The 21,322-nt window shown below is 31.9% G+C and overlaps 2 protein-coding genes across 2 annotated transcripts; one reads left to right on the top strand and one right to left on the bottom strand.

Annotated features, from left to right (window-relative positions):
- The first annotated feature begins 6,966 nt into the window (after positions 1-6,966).
- Positions 6,967-8,126, top strand: LOC134231775 (alpha-(1,3)-fucosyltransferase fut-1-like). The gene has a single exon (XM_062713740.1). It carries the CDS (start codon positions 6,967-6,969, stop codon positions 8,086-8,088), a length of 1,122 nt encoding a protein of 373 aa, XP_062569724.1. The 3' UTR covers positions 8,089-8,126.
- Positions 8,127-17,705: 9,579 nt separating this feature from the next.
- On the bottom strand, positions 17,706-19,825 carry LOC134231776 (uncharacterized; the record flags this gene model as incomplete). The annotated part of the gene is made up of 4 exons (XM_062713741.1): positions 17,706-17,913; positions 18,083-18,212; positions 19,106-19,254; positions 19,669-19,825. Coding segments are annotated over 4 exons (644 nt in total), but the record flags the coding sequence as incomplete, so codon positions are not given.
- Between the last annotated feature and the right edge of the window lie 1,497 nt (positions 19,826-21,322).

Raw genomic sequence — 21,322 nt, 5'->3', positions numbered from 1 at the left:
TAGGCCTAACGAAGTATTGAACCTAGAAAATTCGAGTTGAAAATTCAAACAGATCTATTGAAATTAACAATTTGCGAAAATGTATTGATTTTTGATCGCGTGTAATTTTTGTGATGGGCCTTTATTGGATTAATACAATGTACATTGTAAAAACGAGTAACTTACTACATGTACCGAGATAGTGACAGCTCTTTATGGTTGCAGGTAATTTTCCAGTCTCGCCTTCATGCCAAATGAAAAAAAAATGTCAAAGGGAGGCTACTTGTTCATCTCTTTTTATTTTGAGTAACTCCTCTCAAAAGAGGGCAGCCAAGATTAGCAAGTCAGTTTATAGTAGAGTACATTCTTATAGGAGATAGAGCCTGGACATAAAATGAGAAGCTAAGAGAAAGTGAGGTCTTCTAACGAAAAAAATTAGCCTGAGGGTAATGGGGGGGGGGGGGGTTCGGATCCCCACAATATCACTTGTTTATAAGATAATGATATATGCAATGAATATGCCAATGAAGATACTACAGGGATACAGCAATATTTAAAAAGAAATTAATAATTGAATTGCATTTTCATTTATTTTTAAAAATCTGTATGATAAAAAATTAAGAACATTACTGATGTTTCGTGACTTGGCCATTGGCTTAATTCTATATACCGGTATGTCCCAAATGTTTTACATGTATCATAAACGGATTGAACTGGTAATTTTACCTGTCTGTCATTTTTGTTTTCTTGAAATAACGTATGGAATATAACTTTATAGAGAGGGCGTTTGTCTCTTATTCATTCAACATGGTATCCGGGGAGGGGGGGGGGGGGTATGGTTAGGTAATATGTTGCTTGACATGTTGTCAGGATATGAATTACAGTGCCGAAATGTTTCATATATTGTAATAGGTTTTCTGAAAAAAAGTCCTAGATAAATTAGTTTCAAATGACACAACGTTTTTTTTTTCACCCCGCATGTATTTTGAAAGAACATCGGCATTGTCACATGACAAAGATTCATGATATATTAGCACGTGAAGTTAGTTTCGTTTATTATACCTCTACTGAATAGGAACTACTTCCCTATATAAAATTAAGTGATTAGATCTAAACCATTCCATAGAAATCGCCGTGAATCAGCTATCCTCGTGCGTTAGTTTTTGAGCTAATCTCTTCGTCGATAGCTAGTCATGCTTATCCTCGTGCGTTAGTTTTTTTTTTTTTTTTTTTTTTTTGTTTTTTTTTTTTTTTTTTTTTTTTAGCTAATCTCTCTGTCGAAAGCTAGTCATGCTAATTCGTGGTTATCCGTAATGCTCTAATTTTTCAATAAATATCAATTTTGATTTATTCAGTTATGAGAATATTGATAAGTTATATAATCTGTAAATATTAAAATATTCTTTTTTTTTAAAAAGGTTAACCCCCCCCCCCCACCATTTCAACACGCACATGTTGCAGAGTATTCAAAGAAGGGGAAGTGTAGATTTTTAAAATAAAAAGTGGTATCGAGAGAATTTTGATAAAATTTTTCACTTTGATTATATAACGTTTTTATCGTTCATTGGTGGATATATTTCAATTAAGTAATTTACATTAAATAATTGGTTTACGTGTCATTTCCGTTTAACCATCTTCTCAAGCCCTGAGCTAGTGAACATGGTGGCTATCTTATTTTTTAACTTTTATAATTTTAATGCTTTGGAAATCTTGTGTTTTCGTTTTGTTCTTTTTTTTTAACGTAAAAGCTAATTTTTGCGGCCGATTTGATGCTTTGCAAGCACATAGCAACAAAGGGGGGGGGGGGCACTTTTTTCCCAACATTACCTATACTATTGAAAATAATTATTGAAAGGTTGGTGCCCCCACTTCTTACCATAGTAAAATGATATCAGGGAAATGTAGTATTGTTTGCAAAACAATTGGTAGTGAAAGAAAGTTGACATTGAAAAAAGTTGCCCCACCCCTCCCCCCACGAAATAGGATTTTTGAGTTTGAGCAATGTCTTTTTCTTTTTTCTTTTTTTTTTTGTCTACTTTAATTTACAGGTGAGTGAAAAAAAAAATTCTCTGCCCCCCCCCCCTCTTTCAAAGACGATGCTACGTGCGCCTGCTTTACATCAATTTTGTTTAAAAGTCTACTGTTGTGGTTTCTTTCCTAAATATATATACTGCTCTGTGTGCGTAAAATACATATATAGCCTTCAATATTGTCACTATTTTTCGTGTATTACATGTAAAAACTGTATACATATCAAATGTTCAGGAAATGCCATAAATAAAGGAAGTGCAGCGAAATCTTTAAATGACAATATAATAAATGATGATTTAACTACAAACATATTCATTTTTAATTAAGCATTTTTTTAGCTTGATGTTTTCGTTATTAAAGAACACTTGTCTATTCTCTGTCAAAATTTCTATTTTTTTTTAAATTTGTATGCCGTATGACCATAATATAATAACACATTTAAGGATATTAAAATCCGTTTCCTCCATGACTACCATAGTATATATTTTACTACAAAAAATTCAGTTTTACTCAGATATGATAGATTTACACTTTGTGTTAGTGTTCAACTTAATCTGCCCCTTTTTTTTCATTTAAAAGGTGTTGCATGTATCCACGGTTTTTCCACTCAATCATTATTTATAAATATATAACAAATGGTTCTCATTTCTTTGAATTACATAATTTTATAAATTAAAAAAAAAACAATCCATTTTTCAGAACTTCTTTAAAAATTCATAGAAACATTGTCCTGAAATTTTAAAATTTTGAAGAATGGCCTATATTGTTGAATTTTATTCCATAAACGTTTATGTGTTATTTTTATACAAAACGTCAACGTCACGGTGTTGAAGCATATAACGTCAACGTAATGACGTGACAGCATTGAATAAGAAAACAATGCTAAATTGAAACGGCTGAAAAAAGAAAACCAGAAAAGATATTCTTAAAAAATAAAATGTTTTACAACATACAAATCCTCGAGTATAATTTCAGGAAGTTTCACTTATTTTGATGACTAGGCGGATTTTTGCACTTCGTGAACTTAGCTCTTTCTCAGTTTTGGAATGACCTTGACCTTTGACCTTTATGTAAATGTCAAGACCAAAGGTCATTGAATTTTATTCAGTTGGTCCCATGTCTCTATGACTTCTCGTTTTGAAAATTTTTAATTATTTGTAAAATTCAAAAACTTTCAGGGGCAATAACTCACTGAAGGGGTCAATGAATACTTTCGAAATATATCAATGAAGTGTGTACTAAATTAGTTGAAGAGATTAATGAAGGTTTCATTTCTCTATGGTTTACGGTTTCGAAGGAGTAGCGATAACAAGCTTTTTTGCAATAGGGGTAATAACTCCGACAGGGGTCCAAGTTCATTTACGCAGGGTCAACTGCAAAAATCTTTTACAGAGTACATTCTTATGGAATAAAAATCTTTTCGATAAATCTTGAAACTCAAAATCACACGGCGGAAAAATAATAAAAAATAAGGAAAAGAAGAAACAGAAGGAAATCAATAGGTCTTTCCACAGAAAGGTGGAAAGACCTAAAAAGGAAAAAAAAGAAACAGAAGGAAATCAATAGGTCTTTCCACAGAAAGGTGGAAAGACCTAATTAACAGAAGAAAAACCAATAAGTTTTTCCACAGAAAGGTGGAAAGACCTAAAAAAAAAACAGAAGAAAATCAATCGGTCTTTCCATAGAAAGGTGGAAAGACCTAATAAAATAATACTTCGTTGATCAGTTCTGTATACATTCTGCGCAAGAATATATGGCATGGATGTATTAGACTTATTTTTGGAAGAAAACATTAAATTCGGAGTAAATAATTATATTTTAATTAATTCTACAGTAACAGGAATTACAGTGAAATGTTATATAAAGATGACATTATTCATTAAAACCTCAGAGTAAAAATAATTTTGATGTATGAAAACACTGCAGCCACAATCAATTAAAAATTAACCCTTTTGCTCTGAAAAGCAGTCCCAGCAGTACAAGTTGTCCCTGGGACTGCTTTCTTGGACTGTTTGTTCACTCATGTGAAAGAGGCTCTGAGTGACTTGATAGCTCCGCCCCCTTGTGTATTCTGAATTTGTAGGCTCCCTGTTGTTTCGTTTACTTGCAGCAGAGAGGAGTTTAAACTGTTATTAAGCAAGGATTCCTTACATTTTTTTAATAGATAGAGATAATTATAGTTAATAAATATTTTCAGGGACTGTATACTTACACAAATGTATAGTTTAGAATAACTTTTTAAAAAAGTTGTTAAATAAAGAAGTTATGAGAAAATTTTTATCTCTAGAAATAAGCTACAGGTTTATGAGAAAAAATATCTACATGTTGGCCTTTTTTATTATTTAATGTAAAATTATGTACTCAAAATTTGCATTGGAACTACAGTGTATTTAGAAAATCATTACAGTTAGATGTAAGATTTTTTGATTGAAAAAGCTAAACCTTTTACAAGGACCAGGCTAAAAAAAATATTCCATGTAACCCTCAAATAAAACCTAACAATTTACATGTATTAAGGTAAGTCACTCTTGAAATTTGTTAAATCAATGATTTTTTGAGAAGTATATTTTGGATAAGTACTCATAAAGTGTAACTCAAAATCGCAAAGAAAATAGGGGGTCAGTGTGCATCCCACTGATCTACGGTGCATTTAAGTTGACCTTTTTGCACTTAAATTTCATCTCTGGTTAATTACTTTAACCCTTATTATGTTTTATCAGATGTAAGCATGGCAATAAATATAATGTTATTTTAAGTAAAATAGTTTGAATAAGAATTATCATTAAACAAATCTTGCAATTAATGCGCGTAAATTATTGTATGACCTTTTTTCATTAAAAATTAACATATTTGGGGTATTAAAAAACTTAATAGGCAATAAAAAATTTTCTTATTTCAAACTTTTTACGACTTAAGTGCTGATCAGTCACAAGTATCGAGTAGTTTAAAATAATGAAAGAAAAAGGTGGGGTCAGTGATGTTAATTTTGAAATATTTGTCAAAATATGTGATTTTCGGGCCAAAAATGGTGTAAATTTGACCTTGACTTCTTAAAATATTTTTTTCATTTTTTGGAAAAGTTTGATGAGGGAAGGTGTAAAACTTAGTCTTAAAATATAAATTAAGACCTATTCACAATAAATATTTTTCGCAATATCAAAACGGAAAATATTCTCCGAGTAAAATAATGTGAGGCTATATTTCCATTACATTACATTTTATAAATGTGCAGATTTGCAGAATTTTCTGCTAAATATCCTTCCACCAAAAGAAATAGTCCCTCATAAATCTTGCTTCCTTGTATCTTTTTGAACAGTTTTTTCTTTGAATGTTAAAAAATTGACATTGTTGAATTAAGATATGTTAAAAAAATTGAATTTTAATAAGTAGTTTTGAAGTAAAAGCTTCTGCGTAACTTTTCAAAAAAGCTGACGAGTGACAAACCTTAAATGATTTAAATAAGGCTACCATTCTTCCATAACATAATTAACAATGTGAATACTTATTGGGGAATTATTTAATGAATTACCGGTAGCTTTTAATTTATAAACAAGTTATTAAAAGAGTACATTTATTTAAAAAAACATTTGAAAATACCGTGAATTGTGATTTGTTTCTTTTTTGTTTAGCTAGTGTTTACCTGGCCGATTAATGTTTATAAATTGGTATCAACACCCATGGTTTCAATCGCCTTTGGGTTGAAAATCAATGCATGTCAGTTGGGTATTTGTATCAGCGTTACACATCATTGAACATGCTGGTAAACAATGACTCTAATTTCAATTTATGCAATGCGAAAAAATGTGATAAATGAAATGTGTATGAATTTCTTTTGGGATTTAGTAATTTTGAACATAATCTGAGGGTTCCATTCTGGTGATTTACAGATGTACACTCTAACATTTACAAATAAAACACTTCAAACTGAGTTTTAAAGAGCTAGAGAATTTAACGATAATTAAGTTGACATGTCAGTAAAAATAATTGTGACTGAAAAATAATACTTGACAAAATTTAGCAAAGAATTTTTTTAAAGCCCCAAAAACTTTAGAAAATTCCTTTAGAGTATCCCAATAGTATGGAAATCGGTCATATAATGATAAGATATATTTAAAGCTTATTCTGGTGGGAAATAATTATTTCACGTTTAATTTTCTGTGTAAAAAATAAATATGGGAAACGGTATCAATCACAGAAAATAAAGAAATGGAATTTATTTATTAATTTACCCGATAATTGTGATTAAATATTCATGTTCAGTTAATTCATATATGTACATGTAGGTGTGAAAGCCTTCTTTCTCCAATAAATATCATAATTTTAATTTCTATGCGCGTACTGTTCATAAATTACCTTTGCGTACATGTAAGGATTCCTGGCATACTACCCAGAATCTCGTATAGTTCCATTGTTTAATGGAAATCTCATTTCTGAGTTAACTCCGCCCATTAAATTAATAAATTAATTGAATCAGCGGTTTCAGATATGTTGACGATTAAAAAAATTCTTTGACCTCTTGATATGGCCTTGACTTTAATAGGACACAGAGAATGGCAACTCCTTATATATGTGTCCAAATACCAGCCCTCTACTGTTTATAAATCAACAGTTACACTGCATTTAATTTCAGACTGTTACATACTTTGCATTTAGATAGCACAAAAAAGAATGCTGACCAATATATAGGATCCTACGTTTTTTACACAAAATATGACGAAAACATACCACATCTTATCATTTTGCTTACGGGTATCATTCATTTTCGTTAATAAAGTAAAGTTATTCTTTTTTCCTCAAGTACTTTTTCAGAAATGAGTTATAATTGAATCCACGGATGTTTTGTACTACCTTAATAGAACTTAAAAATAAAAATTGTTAATTTTTTTTCACGCTCTTTTCATTGTTATTATTATTAATTATCTTATTATTATTGCAAATTAAGCAATTTTTTCCAGAATGAAGACCGGCCGTCCAGTACGGACTTTAAGACTATTGTTTATTTGTGGAGTTATTCTCTGGCTGATTATAGCATATCTATCACCGGAGATCCAAAATGAGCACACAGTCCCTGAGATTACTCGGACAGACTCAGCTCCCAACAGTAGGACAACACCATTAAAGACATTGCGGACAATCTGGGTTGATATGGAACCCTATATTGCCAATAATCTCAAGCTCTATAATAGCTCTCTATGCAACATCCCGAATTGCCTCTTGACAAACAATATTTCCAGTGCAGACATTGTAGTGTTCAGTCATCGCCACATTCCAAGAAATGTTATCGATAAAAAGAAAGGTCAAATTTGGATATTTTACTCTGGAGAAAGTCCGTATCACACCACCAGACCGACCAAAGATTGGATTGAGCGATTTGACCTCTCCATGTCTTATATGGAAGACTCCGATATTCAAATGCCAATATATGGTGTATTCCAAAAAAGCCAAAAACAATTTTTGAAGAATTACAGTAACATACTCAAAACAAAGACGAAAGATGCAGTGTGGCTCGTAAGTCATTGCAAGACCCACTCAAGGAGAGAAAACTTGGTTAAAGACTTAGGTAAATATTTATCAATTGATATTTTTGGCGAATGTGGTGATAAGAAATGTGGCGGTAGATATGAGGGATTATCAAAGTGCCTTCCCCTGTTTGAAACAAACTACAAGTTCTTTTTTGCGTTCGAAAATTCAATCTGCAATCAGTACACAACGGAAAAATTGCATTCCCTTTACTTAGAACATACTGCTCTTATTCCTGTTATCAACGGACCTAAAGACGCAGCTCAATATATTCCTAAGGGAACTTACATTAACTCTCAGGATTTCACCAATGCTGCATTGCTGGCTCATGAATTAAAACGAATCGGTTCCAATGAAACGGAGTATATTCGTTATTTGAAAGAAAAGGACAAGTATACCACAAAAACACTTGACAAAATAGTACAAGAGACTCAGTGTAACTTATGTAAATATCTAGTGGACATAGAAAACGGAAAAAAAGCAAGAAAAAATAATTCCTGGGTAAACATTTTGAACCCAGGTGTATATTGTACAGATAAATCATTTTGTATCACATAGATAACTTTCTGACTTCATAATTGTGAATTGAAAATGAAATACCCATTAAAAAATGTCAGATAATTAAGAAAAATGTTCTGACTTGCGTTTTTTTTTATTGTTTTAACTATGCAGAAATACAATTCAGAAATCAGTATTTATTTGAAAAATAGCTTTATAAAAGCACAAACGCAAATCTAGACGCTGTATTTTTTTTTAACAATTTCAGTTTGCACTTACCGAAAGAATATAATTAGAATAAACATACAATAATGTGTGATCGCATAATTATTCACTTCACTTATAGTCTTAACACATTCTATGAATAAAGAAATAACAGACTGCAGAGAATAAAAAGTTATGGTTTATTTGTCCTTTGTCAAACTTGATCAATTTGTACATTGAATGTGATTAATTTTGGTAAATTTTTATTATTGGACAATTCATCTTCTGTTAAATGACATGAATGGTCATAATTTAATTAATAAATTTGCAGAATTGACCTCGCAATCACATTCAGGACTACAGAACATGTTGATTTTTGTCGCTTATTACTTAAAAATATCAGGAAATACATAAAATACGAGTGTCATTAGAAAATTTGGCGGACACATTGATTTAAGAAAAATCTACTGCGTACAGTGGAGTATGACTTATGTCTATAATTAAACCCCCCAAACGGACTGGTCCATTAACATGAACAAACTCGATATACAACTGCACCCCTACTAATGTTATTGTGATTTAAATTCAAGACACATGGTTTAGGTTGATCTATTCAAAGGTTATAGGGTAGAACCGGTTTTATAAATAAAATTGGCAGTAAACATGATATTGCTATAGCCTGTTTCTTTTGAATACATGTCCTGTAATAAATGTTTATAGACCTTTCTGAAAGACTTTCACGATTTTCAACAGAAAAAGGGTGACTAAAGGAGGGGGTATTAAAATAACAATATATCTTATACTTTTCGGCGAAAATTTGAGCTCACTAGTGACCAAATCGCTGGTAAAAAATGTGCATTATCATCAACACTGACAAACCTTTGTTTGCCTTATACACCCCTACTAATGTGTTCGGAACCTTTTATTTGTCGGTGTTCTGCATATTATAAAACCCGATGAGTTCAGAGTAGCTCTGACATTGGCTCTGGCGAGAGCTAGCGAGACTTCAGCGAGATAGAGTAAATTATTCACGGAAATGTGGCTAGGAAGTGACTAGCACGTGGAGACATGGTAAACAGAAAAATTATGTTGTGTTTTAGTTTTCACCACCCTATAATATCATTCTCTAGAAATGTACTTCAATCGATCTTTCTTGAATTCATTCAAGTTTAAATTATTTTAAAGTTTTTTCTATGATACAATTTTCTGCTGTCATGAATTAGAATTTCTTTTTAGACAAATATTTTGCATGGGAACCGGGACTATATTTTTTGGCGTCAGATTAGCAAATGGGGCACCAATGTGACTTTAACTGACAAATCAGATGAATGAGAATTGCATTATGGGTTACTATACGAATACTACAGGAATTTTACGCTTGATAAATTTCTTTATTGTACTATCGGTGAATACAATTGCCAGGTGGATTCCCTTGCCAACACACGTGATCACGAGTATACATGTATAGTTATGTAAAAAAAATGTTTTGTCCATTTAAACGCATAGGAGAAGCTGCTCGTTTTCCTTATCCTTGAATTGCTGGTGTTCTGAACTTGACACGAACTACGTATACGTTTTATTAAGCACATTTTTCTCTATAGTTATTAACAAATTAAAACGCCAGTGATATTATTAATAGTTTCTAATGTTTCATAGGAACATTTTTTTTTTACTTTGCACTCCATTGATATGATCATAGATTGACCTGAACCACGTGTTCGAAGTAACATGTAAACATGTATTTGGCGTTGCTCGTGGTAAGATCCTCTGTGCGCATTAATAGCAATAGCCATATAAGGCAAACAAAGGTTTGTGAGTGTAGATGATATTACACATTTTTTTACCAGCGTATCGGTCGCTAGTAAGCTGTAATTTTTGCAGTTAAGTATAAGATGTATTAATTGTTATTTATCCCCCCACCTTAAGCCACCCATTCCTGTTAAAAATCATGAAAGTCTTTCAGAAAGGTGTGGAAACACACATTTTTCACAGGACATGTTTCAGAAGAAACAGACTATAGCAATTTCCTGTTTACTGCCAATTTTATTTATAAAACCGGATCTACCCTATAACCTTTGAATAGGTAAATCTAAACCACGTGTCTTGAATTTAAATCACAATAACATTAGTAGGGGTGTTATATGGCTATAATTGTTATAAATGCGCACAGAGGATCTTACCACGAGCAACTGACCAATGAATGAAAAGCAATGTTTACGCCAAATACATGTTTACATTTTACTTCGAACACGTAGTCAATCTACGATCATGTTAATGGACTAAAAAATAAAAAAAAATGTTCTTACGAACAAAATACAAAGATAAGAAACTATGAAAGATGTTACGGGCGTTTTTAATTTATTGTTAAATGGAAAAAATGTTTAATTAATAAAATCTAGTTTGTGTCTATATCAGAACACCAGCACTTCAAGGGTAAGGAAAACGAGCAGCATCTCTTATGCATTTAAATGGACAAAACTTTGTTTACGTTCTTGATCACGTGTTCGGCCAGGGAATTCGCCTGGCAATTGTATTCACCGATAGTACAACAGAGGAATTAATACAGACGCAAATCGCTTTTGCAGTAACAAGGGTATGACTTTCATAAACCTAGACTTCCGCTGTTTATTTAACAAATGAATTTTTTGTCATTATGAGCATGAAAATAATATTTTCAAAAATGCTTTTAGTTTACCATAAGATTTTCCTTTTTTCAAGCGTAAAATTCCTGTAGTGTTCGTAGTAACACATAATGCAATTCTCATACAGCTGATTCGTCAGTCCAAGTCATGTTAGTGCCTCATTTGCTAATCTGACGCCAAAAAATATAGTCCCGGTTCCCATGCAAAAATATTTGTCCAAAAAGAAATTTTAATTCATGACTACAGAAAATTGTATCATAGAGAATACTTATTTAAGTTTGAATGAATGTAAAAGAGATCGATTGATTGAAGTACATTTCTGCAGACATTATCAGCTCATTCTAGGGTGGTGAAAACTGAAACGCAACATAACTTTTCTGTTTACCATGCCTCCACGTGCTAGTCACTTCCTAGCCACATTTCCGTGAATAATTTACCCTACCTCGCTGAAGTCTCGCTAACTCTCGCCAGAGCCACTGCCAGAGCTACTCTGAACTCATCGGGGTTTTATAATTTGCGGAACACCGAAAAATAAAAGGTTCCGAACACATTAGTAGGGGTGAACTGTGCAATTTCTTATTACAGTGAAAAGAAGTATTGTTACAACGCAAAATATAATAACAACACAAAATGTAATAAACTGGGGTTATTACATTTTGCGTCATTACAGTTTGCATTGAGTTCAACGCAAAATGTAACAACGCAAAATATAAGACAACGATTATTAGATGATTGCACTTTGCGTTATTACATTTTGCGTCGAGATCAACAAAAAATGTGATAACTTTCCTTTTCAATGTTACATTTTGCGTTATTTAATTTTTGCGCTGAAGACAACGCAAAATGTAATAGAAAGGTATGTAATAAAACAAAATATAATTTATTTTTTGGATTCATAAAATTTATTCAAATATACAGTATATATTTAAATTTCCAATAAATTTCCTCTGTGATTCTTTACTATAAAAAATGCAGTTCATTTTCTCAGGAACAACATTACGTATGTACCACGAATAATCATGAATATCTACATTGTTACGTCATAATACATGTACCGCTCTTGACGTCAAAAAATAAAGTGCACATTGATTTGCTTTAAAAATGACAGTTGAAAGGCGTGAATTTATGACAAGTCATCAGAAAAAATGTAAATATAAGAATTAAGTTTAATTTTGAAGATTCATGAGGTATATGAACTACAACGCTTCACGCCTGCAAATTTATCATGAAGCGCTTAGTCATTACAAATGCCGGCGTGAAGCGTCATTAAAAATGCCAGTGTGCAGCGTCGTATTTCATAACCTCAAGAATCTTCAAAAATTAAATTAATTTCTTAAAACAATGGGAAAACTCGTTACAAAATAGTTAAAGCTAAGATAGTAAAACCAGATATATATCCTAGCTCATTCAATACACAAAATCATAGGCAAAAAATACACAGTTCAGTGTGTAAATAATGGCCTTACAATCGGTATAAAAAACGACCTCGAAATTAGCCTCAATAAAGATAATATATACTTAGAATGTCAGAGTATTGAATATTGTTACTTACAAGGTCATAGAAGGATATGGAGATAACGAACAGAATTCAATCTCAACGTCCATTAAACAATATACAAAATAAGAGCAGAGCAAACACGGACCTCCGAAACATCAGAGGTGGGATCAGGTGCCATGGAGGAGTGAGCATCCCCTGCCGACCGGTCACACCCGCCGTGTGCTCCTTGTCATGATCAAGAAATAACGTAAAAAGTCCGTCATCAATTCAGTGTATAAATAATGCACTAACAATTGGTATGAAAAAAGTCAGTCAGCATTTGACTCAATGATAAATTGTAATTTGCTGACAGGGTCATTGTATCGACCATAGAACTTACGAAATGATGACTTCAAACGAGACTGCTGATATTCTTGTTTCATCAACTTGCTTGTCAATAATTTACCTCGTTTTAGAAATTGTTCATACGTAGAGCATGCCCTTGCGTATCGAATCAACTGAGATATATATACTCCGTATGCAGGTGATGAAAGTATATTGCTGCATAAGTAAGGGAAGTTGGCGATAGAAGAGCTAAATCATCACGTTTATCATATATAGTTTTCTTGTTAGATTACCATTAGTGTCTCTTTCAAGTAAAATATCCAAGTATGAAACAGAAGTGTCGGACTCTGTAATATCTTTTATCTCAAGCTCACCAGGATATATCGTATCGACGTAGGAATGTAAATTACCATTATTAATTGACAATACGTCGTCGATATATCTAAATGTCGAGTTGAAGGCTACAGCAAGTGTTTTCTTCCTTTCACGGATAAGATTTTGAATAAATTCTGCCTCATATGAATATAAAAATAAGTCTGCTAATAACGGAGCGCAACTGATCGTAGAATTTGCGAAATGGTGACTTTAACAAACCTGTTTACATTCTGATTACCGGTACATCGACTTGTCATGATATTGTACCTTTAAAAAAATCCCTACATAAAGCATGTGTTTCATTTTCAAATGATTTAGGAAATATAAAATATACACGGATGAAAGGGTATATATATACACAAATAAAGAAATTTGACGATGTTAAAGTCATCACTTTTAAGCATATTTATTATGAAAATAGATGTAGCAAATGACGCTATTATCCGTCCAATACTCAAATGTAAAACGGATGAATCAGACTGTATAAAACTTTTTTTATTTAAAGCGAGATAATCATTATCCTTATTACAGAAACTAGATCCAAAGAGTCGTATCACGCCTTAACTGAAAATTATGTTGATCCGCGCATGCCAACAAAAAGTGAAATTTATTTTACATACCCATATATATTAAGCAAAATGTTATATAGAAATCTTTTGGAACTGCACCATCATCTGAAGGCGTAAAATCAAAAGTGACATGTACGTAATATCAGAGGGGGCGTCTATTTTTACTATTGATTATATTACTTCTCCCACTATTTCTTGTAGAATTGTCAATTAACGGTAATGTGGTGAAAAAATGGCTTGAATATATATTGTGTAGTATATAAGATTAGATTATATATCTACTTTTTTATTTCTTGCAAAGATATATTCTGAAAAGCTAATCAGCATTGATTAGCATCGAAGAATATATCTTATTAATTTCGTCCTACAAAAATGTATTTCAAAAGTCGTTTGAAATCATAATCAAATTTCAAAATTATGTTGAAAAATAGAAACAAATGTTATTTTCTAAGTAACAAAATCAAAAAGTCGTATTTCGAAATTCTTTAAGTATTTATATATCTCTAATTTACATGTATATCATAATTAATTAAAACATCTTATACATGCCCTTATTGGGAAAATTGTTTAAATCTTTTTGAGACTCTAACATAGCGGATACTTTAACATTTCAAAACATATTTCAAATAAAACTCGGAAATAACATTTACTAGTATTTGAGATTATGAAATATAAGGAAATAACGAACAGTACTGAAGCTCAAAAGTCAAAAACACAATTAACGTAGAACCTACGTTGTATGACATCATAACTAGTGAATGTGTTTAGCCTGTGCTAGATCCATTATGACGTCATAATTAATTCAATGTCATTTCCCGTACTTTACAGCTTCAGTATAGAAATGGTAGAAAATACAGCATTTTGAAATTCACAGAATTCAATTTAAAATCATGCCGATTAATCTTAATTCGATTTATATATTATTTTAATATAATGCTTAATGAAAATATATTTCTTGAATTAGAGAAACCTGTAGGCACCTTTCATTTAATAGATCTTGACCTTAATTAAGTTGACAAAGTTAAGACTATATTGTGTGATGAAATTACGTCTAAGTCAAAGATGTATGTGTTGTAGATTGTGTGCACATTTTGTGATATCTATCATGAAATGATGTGCATTCCTTTTCATAATTATTTGTTACTTATTCATATTCTTGGAGTTTTGTTACAATTTTTCTATTAAATATGATCTTTTGAATTAAGGGTACAATCTTTTTTATAAACCTTTTTAATCCGAAAGTAACCCCAAACAGTCATTTAATAATAAAATCCGTGCAAGTGCAAAAAGTCAGGAGTATCAGCATCGGTAAATAGCCTATCTCTCATTAGTTAGTGGGGAAAGGTATAAATTTTAATCACTTTTTGTAATCATTTGGGTATGTTCTTTATCATATTAAAGATTGAGAACATTGTGACAAAGACTTCTGAAAAATATTTACAAATGTAGGGTGGAAAATTGACTGAAAATAAATAGAGTTCATTTGCCTATAGTTTTGAAAATGTGGACTTATCTTTTATGTCAATTGAATAAAAAAGAATTTATTCTCGGGAAATTTTGTTTAATACTGTTCAATTCATAAACAATAAAAACAACAATGTTTAAAGAAGTAATTTTGTGATTTTTTTGTCTTCTTTGCATGACAAGTACCCCTAAAATGACTGAAATTGTGAAGTCACAGTATGTATTTATCATTCCATGTTGAACTGGCTGCACTACATTTAATAACAAGGAAACATGTCATGTGCTTTTAACTGATTGATAAGCAAGTGCTAATTTATCATTATGAAAAGTTTGAAAATCTTGTGACAAAGACTTCTCCGACATAGGTTCTACCTTAAGTAAAGTTTTAAGGAACGGTATTCAAGCTTTAAGTTCAATTAAACAATTAAGGAACAGTTCATGTATTCAAGCTCCAAATTCTTTAACAATTTACTACTAAAGACTTATCTTGTAACATGTAAAAACACAATCTGAGGACAATATAACCTTTAATCCGGACCCATTTGAGAGTACATAAAATTAAACATGGCGTCATAATTAACAATGTTTAGGTTAGACAAGTTTTACTGTACTATAGGTACATTGGATCATTAGACTTTATTGTTAGTAGCATAAATCACTTATTTAAAACAAAAAATATTAATTCGTTTACAAGAACATCTTTTCCACTATACATCATAATCTTTTAATCATGGCTTGTCATTTTGATTACATTGTTCTCTATTCCGAGTGTGAGGGACAATTTACAAGTTGTTGTTCTCCTTGGCCGTTCATTAATAACTAAATAGTTCTGTAGCTACAGATTGTTAATTAACAGCTAAATAGTTCTGTAGCTACAGGTTGTTAATTAACAGCTAAATAGTTCTGTAGCTACAGATTGTTAATCAACAGCTAAATAGTTCTGTAGCTACAGATTGTTAATTAACAGCTAAATAGTTCTGTAGCTACAGATTGTTAATTAACAGATAAATTGTTCTGTAACTACAGATTGTTAATTAACAGATAAATAGTTCTGTAGCTACAGATTGTTAATTAACAGCTAAATAGTTCTGTAGCTACAGATTGTTAATTAACAGCTAAATAGTTCTGTAGCTACAGATTGTTAATTAACTAAATTGTTCTACCTATGGAAGCTGGAATGTGTTTGTGTATCACAGACTGCAAGTGTAGAATATACAAAATATACATATTGCTTACATGTGATTTAAAGTTAACAGTTAACAAATCGTGTGATTATATTAAATTGAAACATCTTGAACAAGAACTAAAACAAAATGAAGAATGATAATAAATAAATGTCAGGTGAGCGCCTGTCTACGGGTAATGGGAGTTTTAATGATAGGTACGTTGTTTACCTTTTCACACTTCAATCCCAAAGAAGGGGGTAAAGTTTTAAGTATTGTAGGGAACAAACGTCAAACACATTGCTATTTCACAACATTTGAGAGATGAGGCTTTATTTTTGCTTGAGTTTTCGCATATATCACGTGACTGTGCAATGATTTATCCTTTTCGTGCGAAGTTACTAAGCTGGATATAGGGGTGCTAGTTTTCTGTAAATAAAAAAAAACCAAATCAAGTATCATTTGATCCATTTGTGGGTAAATTGACAGTTGCAAAATAACAATACTTTTGCTTTTTTCAGTATGACATACACTTAGTCTAATAGATGATTATTAAAATGTAAAATACACTGAATATCAAATCAAAGAAATACTTGTGCTAATTCTTATCTCCATAAAGATTTTAATGCCCTGTTGAAAGGTTTAAATCAATACATTTTACAAAGCGTACGTATTTTTAAACCTATTTTTGGAAAATAATAGATGATAAAAACGCATTTAAGTGAAATTGACGATTTTGCTAGGTAACAAAATCCAGAACTATGACTTGAAGATCACAGAAATCAAAACATATGTGTATCGGGAGAGCAAGGGGATCACATACGAATAGTCAGATATTTTAAAATATTTTTTTGAATACATATTATTGAGCACTTCGTTATTTATATGGTCTGTTTTATGAGAGATAAATAAATAAATGGACCCATTAAACAATACAAAATTGAAGCAGAGCAAACATAGACCTCCACAAAAAATCAGAAGTGGGATCAGGTGCTATGGAAGAGTGAGCATCCCCTGCCAACCGGTCACATCCTCTATATGCTCCTAGTCATGACTGGGAATATAAAAATCCGTCGACAATTCAGTGTGTTTATAATGGGTGAACATTTACAGTGAAAGCATGAAATTCTGGTCTAGATCTCTAGTCAGATTGTCAGGAATTTTAAGAAGCACGTACGACTTAAAATGAAAAGTGTTACATGTAAGCAATACAGTTTACTGAAAAAGCTAGATATTCAGTTCTTTTTTTAATTTAAGATATATATTATTTGATCAATTTTCCATAGCAAAATACGTGTCTTTATTTGCATTTCATTTATTTCAGATTAACTAATTTTTCTTGTGTAATCTAATCGGCTATAGAATTGATATATTAACACCATCTACAAATTGACAAGCGAGGATAATACACCAGCTAAATTAGTGATAATGGAGACGATCAAGCGGTACACGTAGCTACCTGTCTGTAAGGCCTCCATCGTTTAGCTGTGGTCTGGGGTTCTTCTGATATTGTTGTAGATATTACGTCACACTCTGAGCTTTTCTTTACCATGGGCTTTACAAGAACGGGTACAAGTTGCGCAGCTTCCGGTCCACACTCGATGGTTATTGTGGAGGTAATGCAATCCAAGGTTTGGGCTAGATCGCTACCGGATAATTAAGAAGGGTTTAAAATTGATATACTAGTAGATGGCAATCATTTAATAAATATGATGTAAAGATTTGAGCAGATGCTATCAATGGGTTAATGTGCACAAGTATAAATTAAAAAAATGCTTAATGAAATAACAATTTTAAGGTACTTCAAGATCTTACCTACATAACTGATATATATCGTCCTCGCTGATCCACTGCATCAGTCGAAGTTGTGAGTTCATCTCCCTCTTGAAGCAGCTCTCGGAGTGTGGCCCGAATTCCTGGAAACAAGTCATATAGCGGGCGTAACCTAAAATGGGACAGGATTACTGGTTAACTACTGTACGTGCGAGGAGAGCAAGAATTTTCAATAATTACTTTAGGATCGAAAAATTAAGATATATCTTAATGTCCAATGATGAAATTAAAATGGTCATTTTCTTAACATTTTTGCTTGCTTTTGAAGTATGTGATCAGTTAGAATAACATAAAGGCAATCAATTTCTAAAAAAAAAAAAAAAGCACATTTGACATGTTGCAGTCGAGATATCTCTTTTTGTATTTATATAACGTACTATTCTATTTATAGGGTATTCATCATTTATTCTTTTCAATCTTTGAAATAAATTCTCTTACAATTTGAATTAAGTACGGAAAATGTTATTGTTCGTATTTCAGTATGGTTGGGTAAAGATTCTCACATCCACTACGATATAATATTTTATTTCACTTCCATGTAATTTTGCAAAATTTACAAATACAGTGTACTTTAATTTGGTAAGGATTGAGCATTACATCCCCCTCCCCTTGAAAAAAGTTCCTCAAAACATAGCAAAATGTCCAAAGGTTACATACATGTACCCCCGTCATATATTCATCTTAGCTGTTTTTTGTAAGTTTCTAATGAACATTATTCAGTAGGAATTTATTTAATGACATTCATGTACCCATTATCTTCAGAGAAAGCGGTTTAGGTTAAGACAATATAAATTTAACATAGATACATAAAGAATTGTCGGAATCAATTGTTTGATTGATCTTATCATCGTTGTACCATTGTTTCAATGTTCGACAAGATGATGATTTTATTGGGAGAAATAAACCTCGGGGTGAAGTTAAGGCCATATGATGTACAACACATGCGCTTGAACCCATAAAAATAGCGAAAAAATTTCGTGCTTAGGTACAAGATGTGCGTCTTACGTTCGTAAATACTGTCGTCCGAGCAGAGTTCCGAGAGCTCGGAATGGGCGCCCTCTAGGTTCATCTGTGTCGCCTCGATCTTCCGGTGGAGGGACGTGGGACATACTTCCTTAATGTTTCTGATACAGGCTATGGCCGTATTGTAGGAACTACAACATATCACATTCCAATACGTCAAAAGTACATATATCTGATAGGATATACTGAAATTCAAATGTTTATATAAAGCCATTTTTTTTCGTTTGAAGATTACGTGGTATAGTAGCTATATCAAAGTTTGTTGACAGATGTGGCAAATGTTTCGAGCATTAGAAGAAGGAGTTATTCAGTATTTATCATGTTTTTCGTTCCTATTTGAAAAACATGCACTTTCAATCTTTTTTTTTTAAGTAAAAGTGAAGATTTGAGATTTGAAAGTTGAGATTTATGATTAGAAGGTCATTTCAAATGAGTTTTGAAAAATAAAGCCTTCTTTGAATATTTTCATCTGATAGAGTAATGTACCTTAGCTGATAAAAAAAAAAATGACAAAAATTGAAAAAAAATTCGGTTCCTACTTTTACCTGCAGAAAGCCCGCAGTATTTCTACGTCCACCCCGGACAATAGGGAGTCTCTGCTCTTCTTCATGTTTAACATCTGAGTGTTGTAGTCGGTGAAACATTCAAATGCGTACTTCTGTACTGGGCTCGGGCAGTACGGGTAATCGGCGCCGAGGCTTCCTGAATTAAAGTAAGAATATAATGAAATATTGAAAAAATGTATATGCAATAAAGTTCAATGTTTATTTCAATTTTCACCTTCAAATTACATAAATTTTCAAAATAAAGTATGTGGTATATTTATACATTTATCCTCAGTCATATACTTATGAATACCCTTTTTATTTTACAATTGAACCTGTTTATTAAAAGGCTGCTTGATCCCCTCCCATCCCCATCGCACTATTCGCTGTATAATTTATCATTATTCCATCCCCACCCCCTCCCACGGCACTATTGGCTGTATAATGTATCATTAATTATTCCTCATCCCCTCCTTCCCGACAAAATAAGGATTTCCGAGTAAGGAAACACTTTTTAGGATATCATTTTGTCAATTTTCTTTCAGTTATACGTGTACTTACTTGGTACAAGTGATTCCACAGGTAATCATTTTAAAATAATAAACCATATTTTTCTGCTTATCTGAGAGAGAGAGAGAGAGAGAGAGAGAGGAGACCTGTTTACTGTAGTAATAACCCTATAAAGATTCTATCCTCCCGTAATTAGCAGGTGCGCTCTTGAAAACAATAAACAGCGTAGTGATCAGACGGCGCTCCACCAGTTCTAATTAAAGGCACGGAGTCGGGGGAGTTATTTACCCTCATATACATCGTGTCAATTTGTGACTCTACTGGAAGTTAAAAAAAATTAAGATACCACCTAAATTTAGAGAAAAAGTGGAAAAACATGGCATGCGCTATAAAACTAAAAATGTTTTATTTATATACTCTCACTGAAATATAATTTTTTGATAGTTAATACTTTAAGGATGTTGGCTCCTGAAGGTTTGAAATATGAGAATCTCCAGAAACCACATTAATTACAGTTCATAAGTATTGTGGTTTTAAAATATGTAGTTGGTGCATATGCAAGTGCCGCATATTATGGAGATATGGGGCCCCAAAGGGGGTACTGTTTTACTTGAATTAAAATGTTGAAATTTGCATGAAATAATCGATGTCATAATTAAATCCCTCCAAAAAAGATCTCAAATCAATAAAATATAAAAAGCTTTTATATATTTCAATTCGACAAGTATTCTTAATCAGTTCGAAACTATAATACGACTTCCATTCTCCTTTTAAAACACTGTATGTGGCCCAGTAATACCGTAGGGGGTTATTTTCACAAGTCTATGACCTCCAAATTTCAAAGCTTGAAAAATAAAATATTAAATATTGTCAATTTTCTCATAATTCAAATAAACCTAGGGATTTTTATGATGATTCAAATAAACAAAAAAAATTCTGGTTGTCTGGGTTAAAAAAAAAAGAGAGTGTTAGTCCGAATTTCCTCTGTCGTTCCTTTATTTTGAGGTCTAAATCCATATATATACACACCATATTTACCAATTAATAAACAAATCACCTTTATATTTTTTAAATAAATGGTTAAGTCAGTTTGTATTTCATCTAATATAATCAATAAAAAGAGTAAAAGGTCACAGAATACATA

Source organism: Saccostrea cucullata, unplaced genomic scaffold, assembly GCF_032062105.1.
Source record: "Saccostrea cucullata isolate Sc308-1 unplaced genomic scaffold, CSIRO_AGI_Scuc_v1 ctg4358, whole genome shotgun sequence".
NCBI lineage: Eukaryota > Metazoa > Mollusca > Bivalvia > Ostreida > Ostreidae > Saccostrea > Saccostrea cuccullata.
Note: the sequence above shows the minus strand (reverse complement) of the source record. Positions and strands in the feature narration are given on the sequence as shown.

Coding starts and splice junctions, on each gene's coding strand:
- LOC134231775 (XM_062713740.1), top strand. CDS start 6,967: ATGAAGACCGGCCGTCCAGTACGGACTTTAAGACTATTGTTTATTTGT.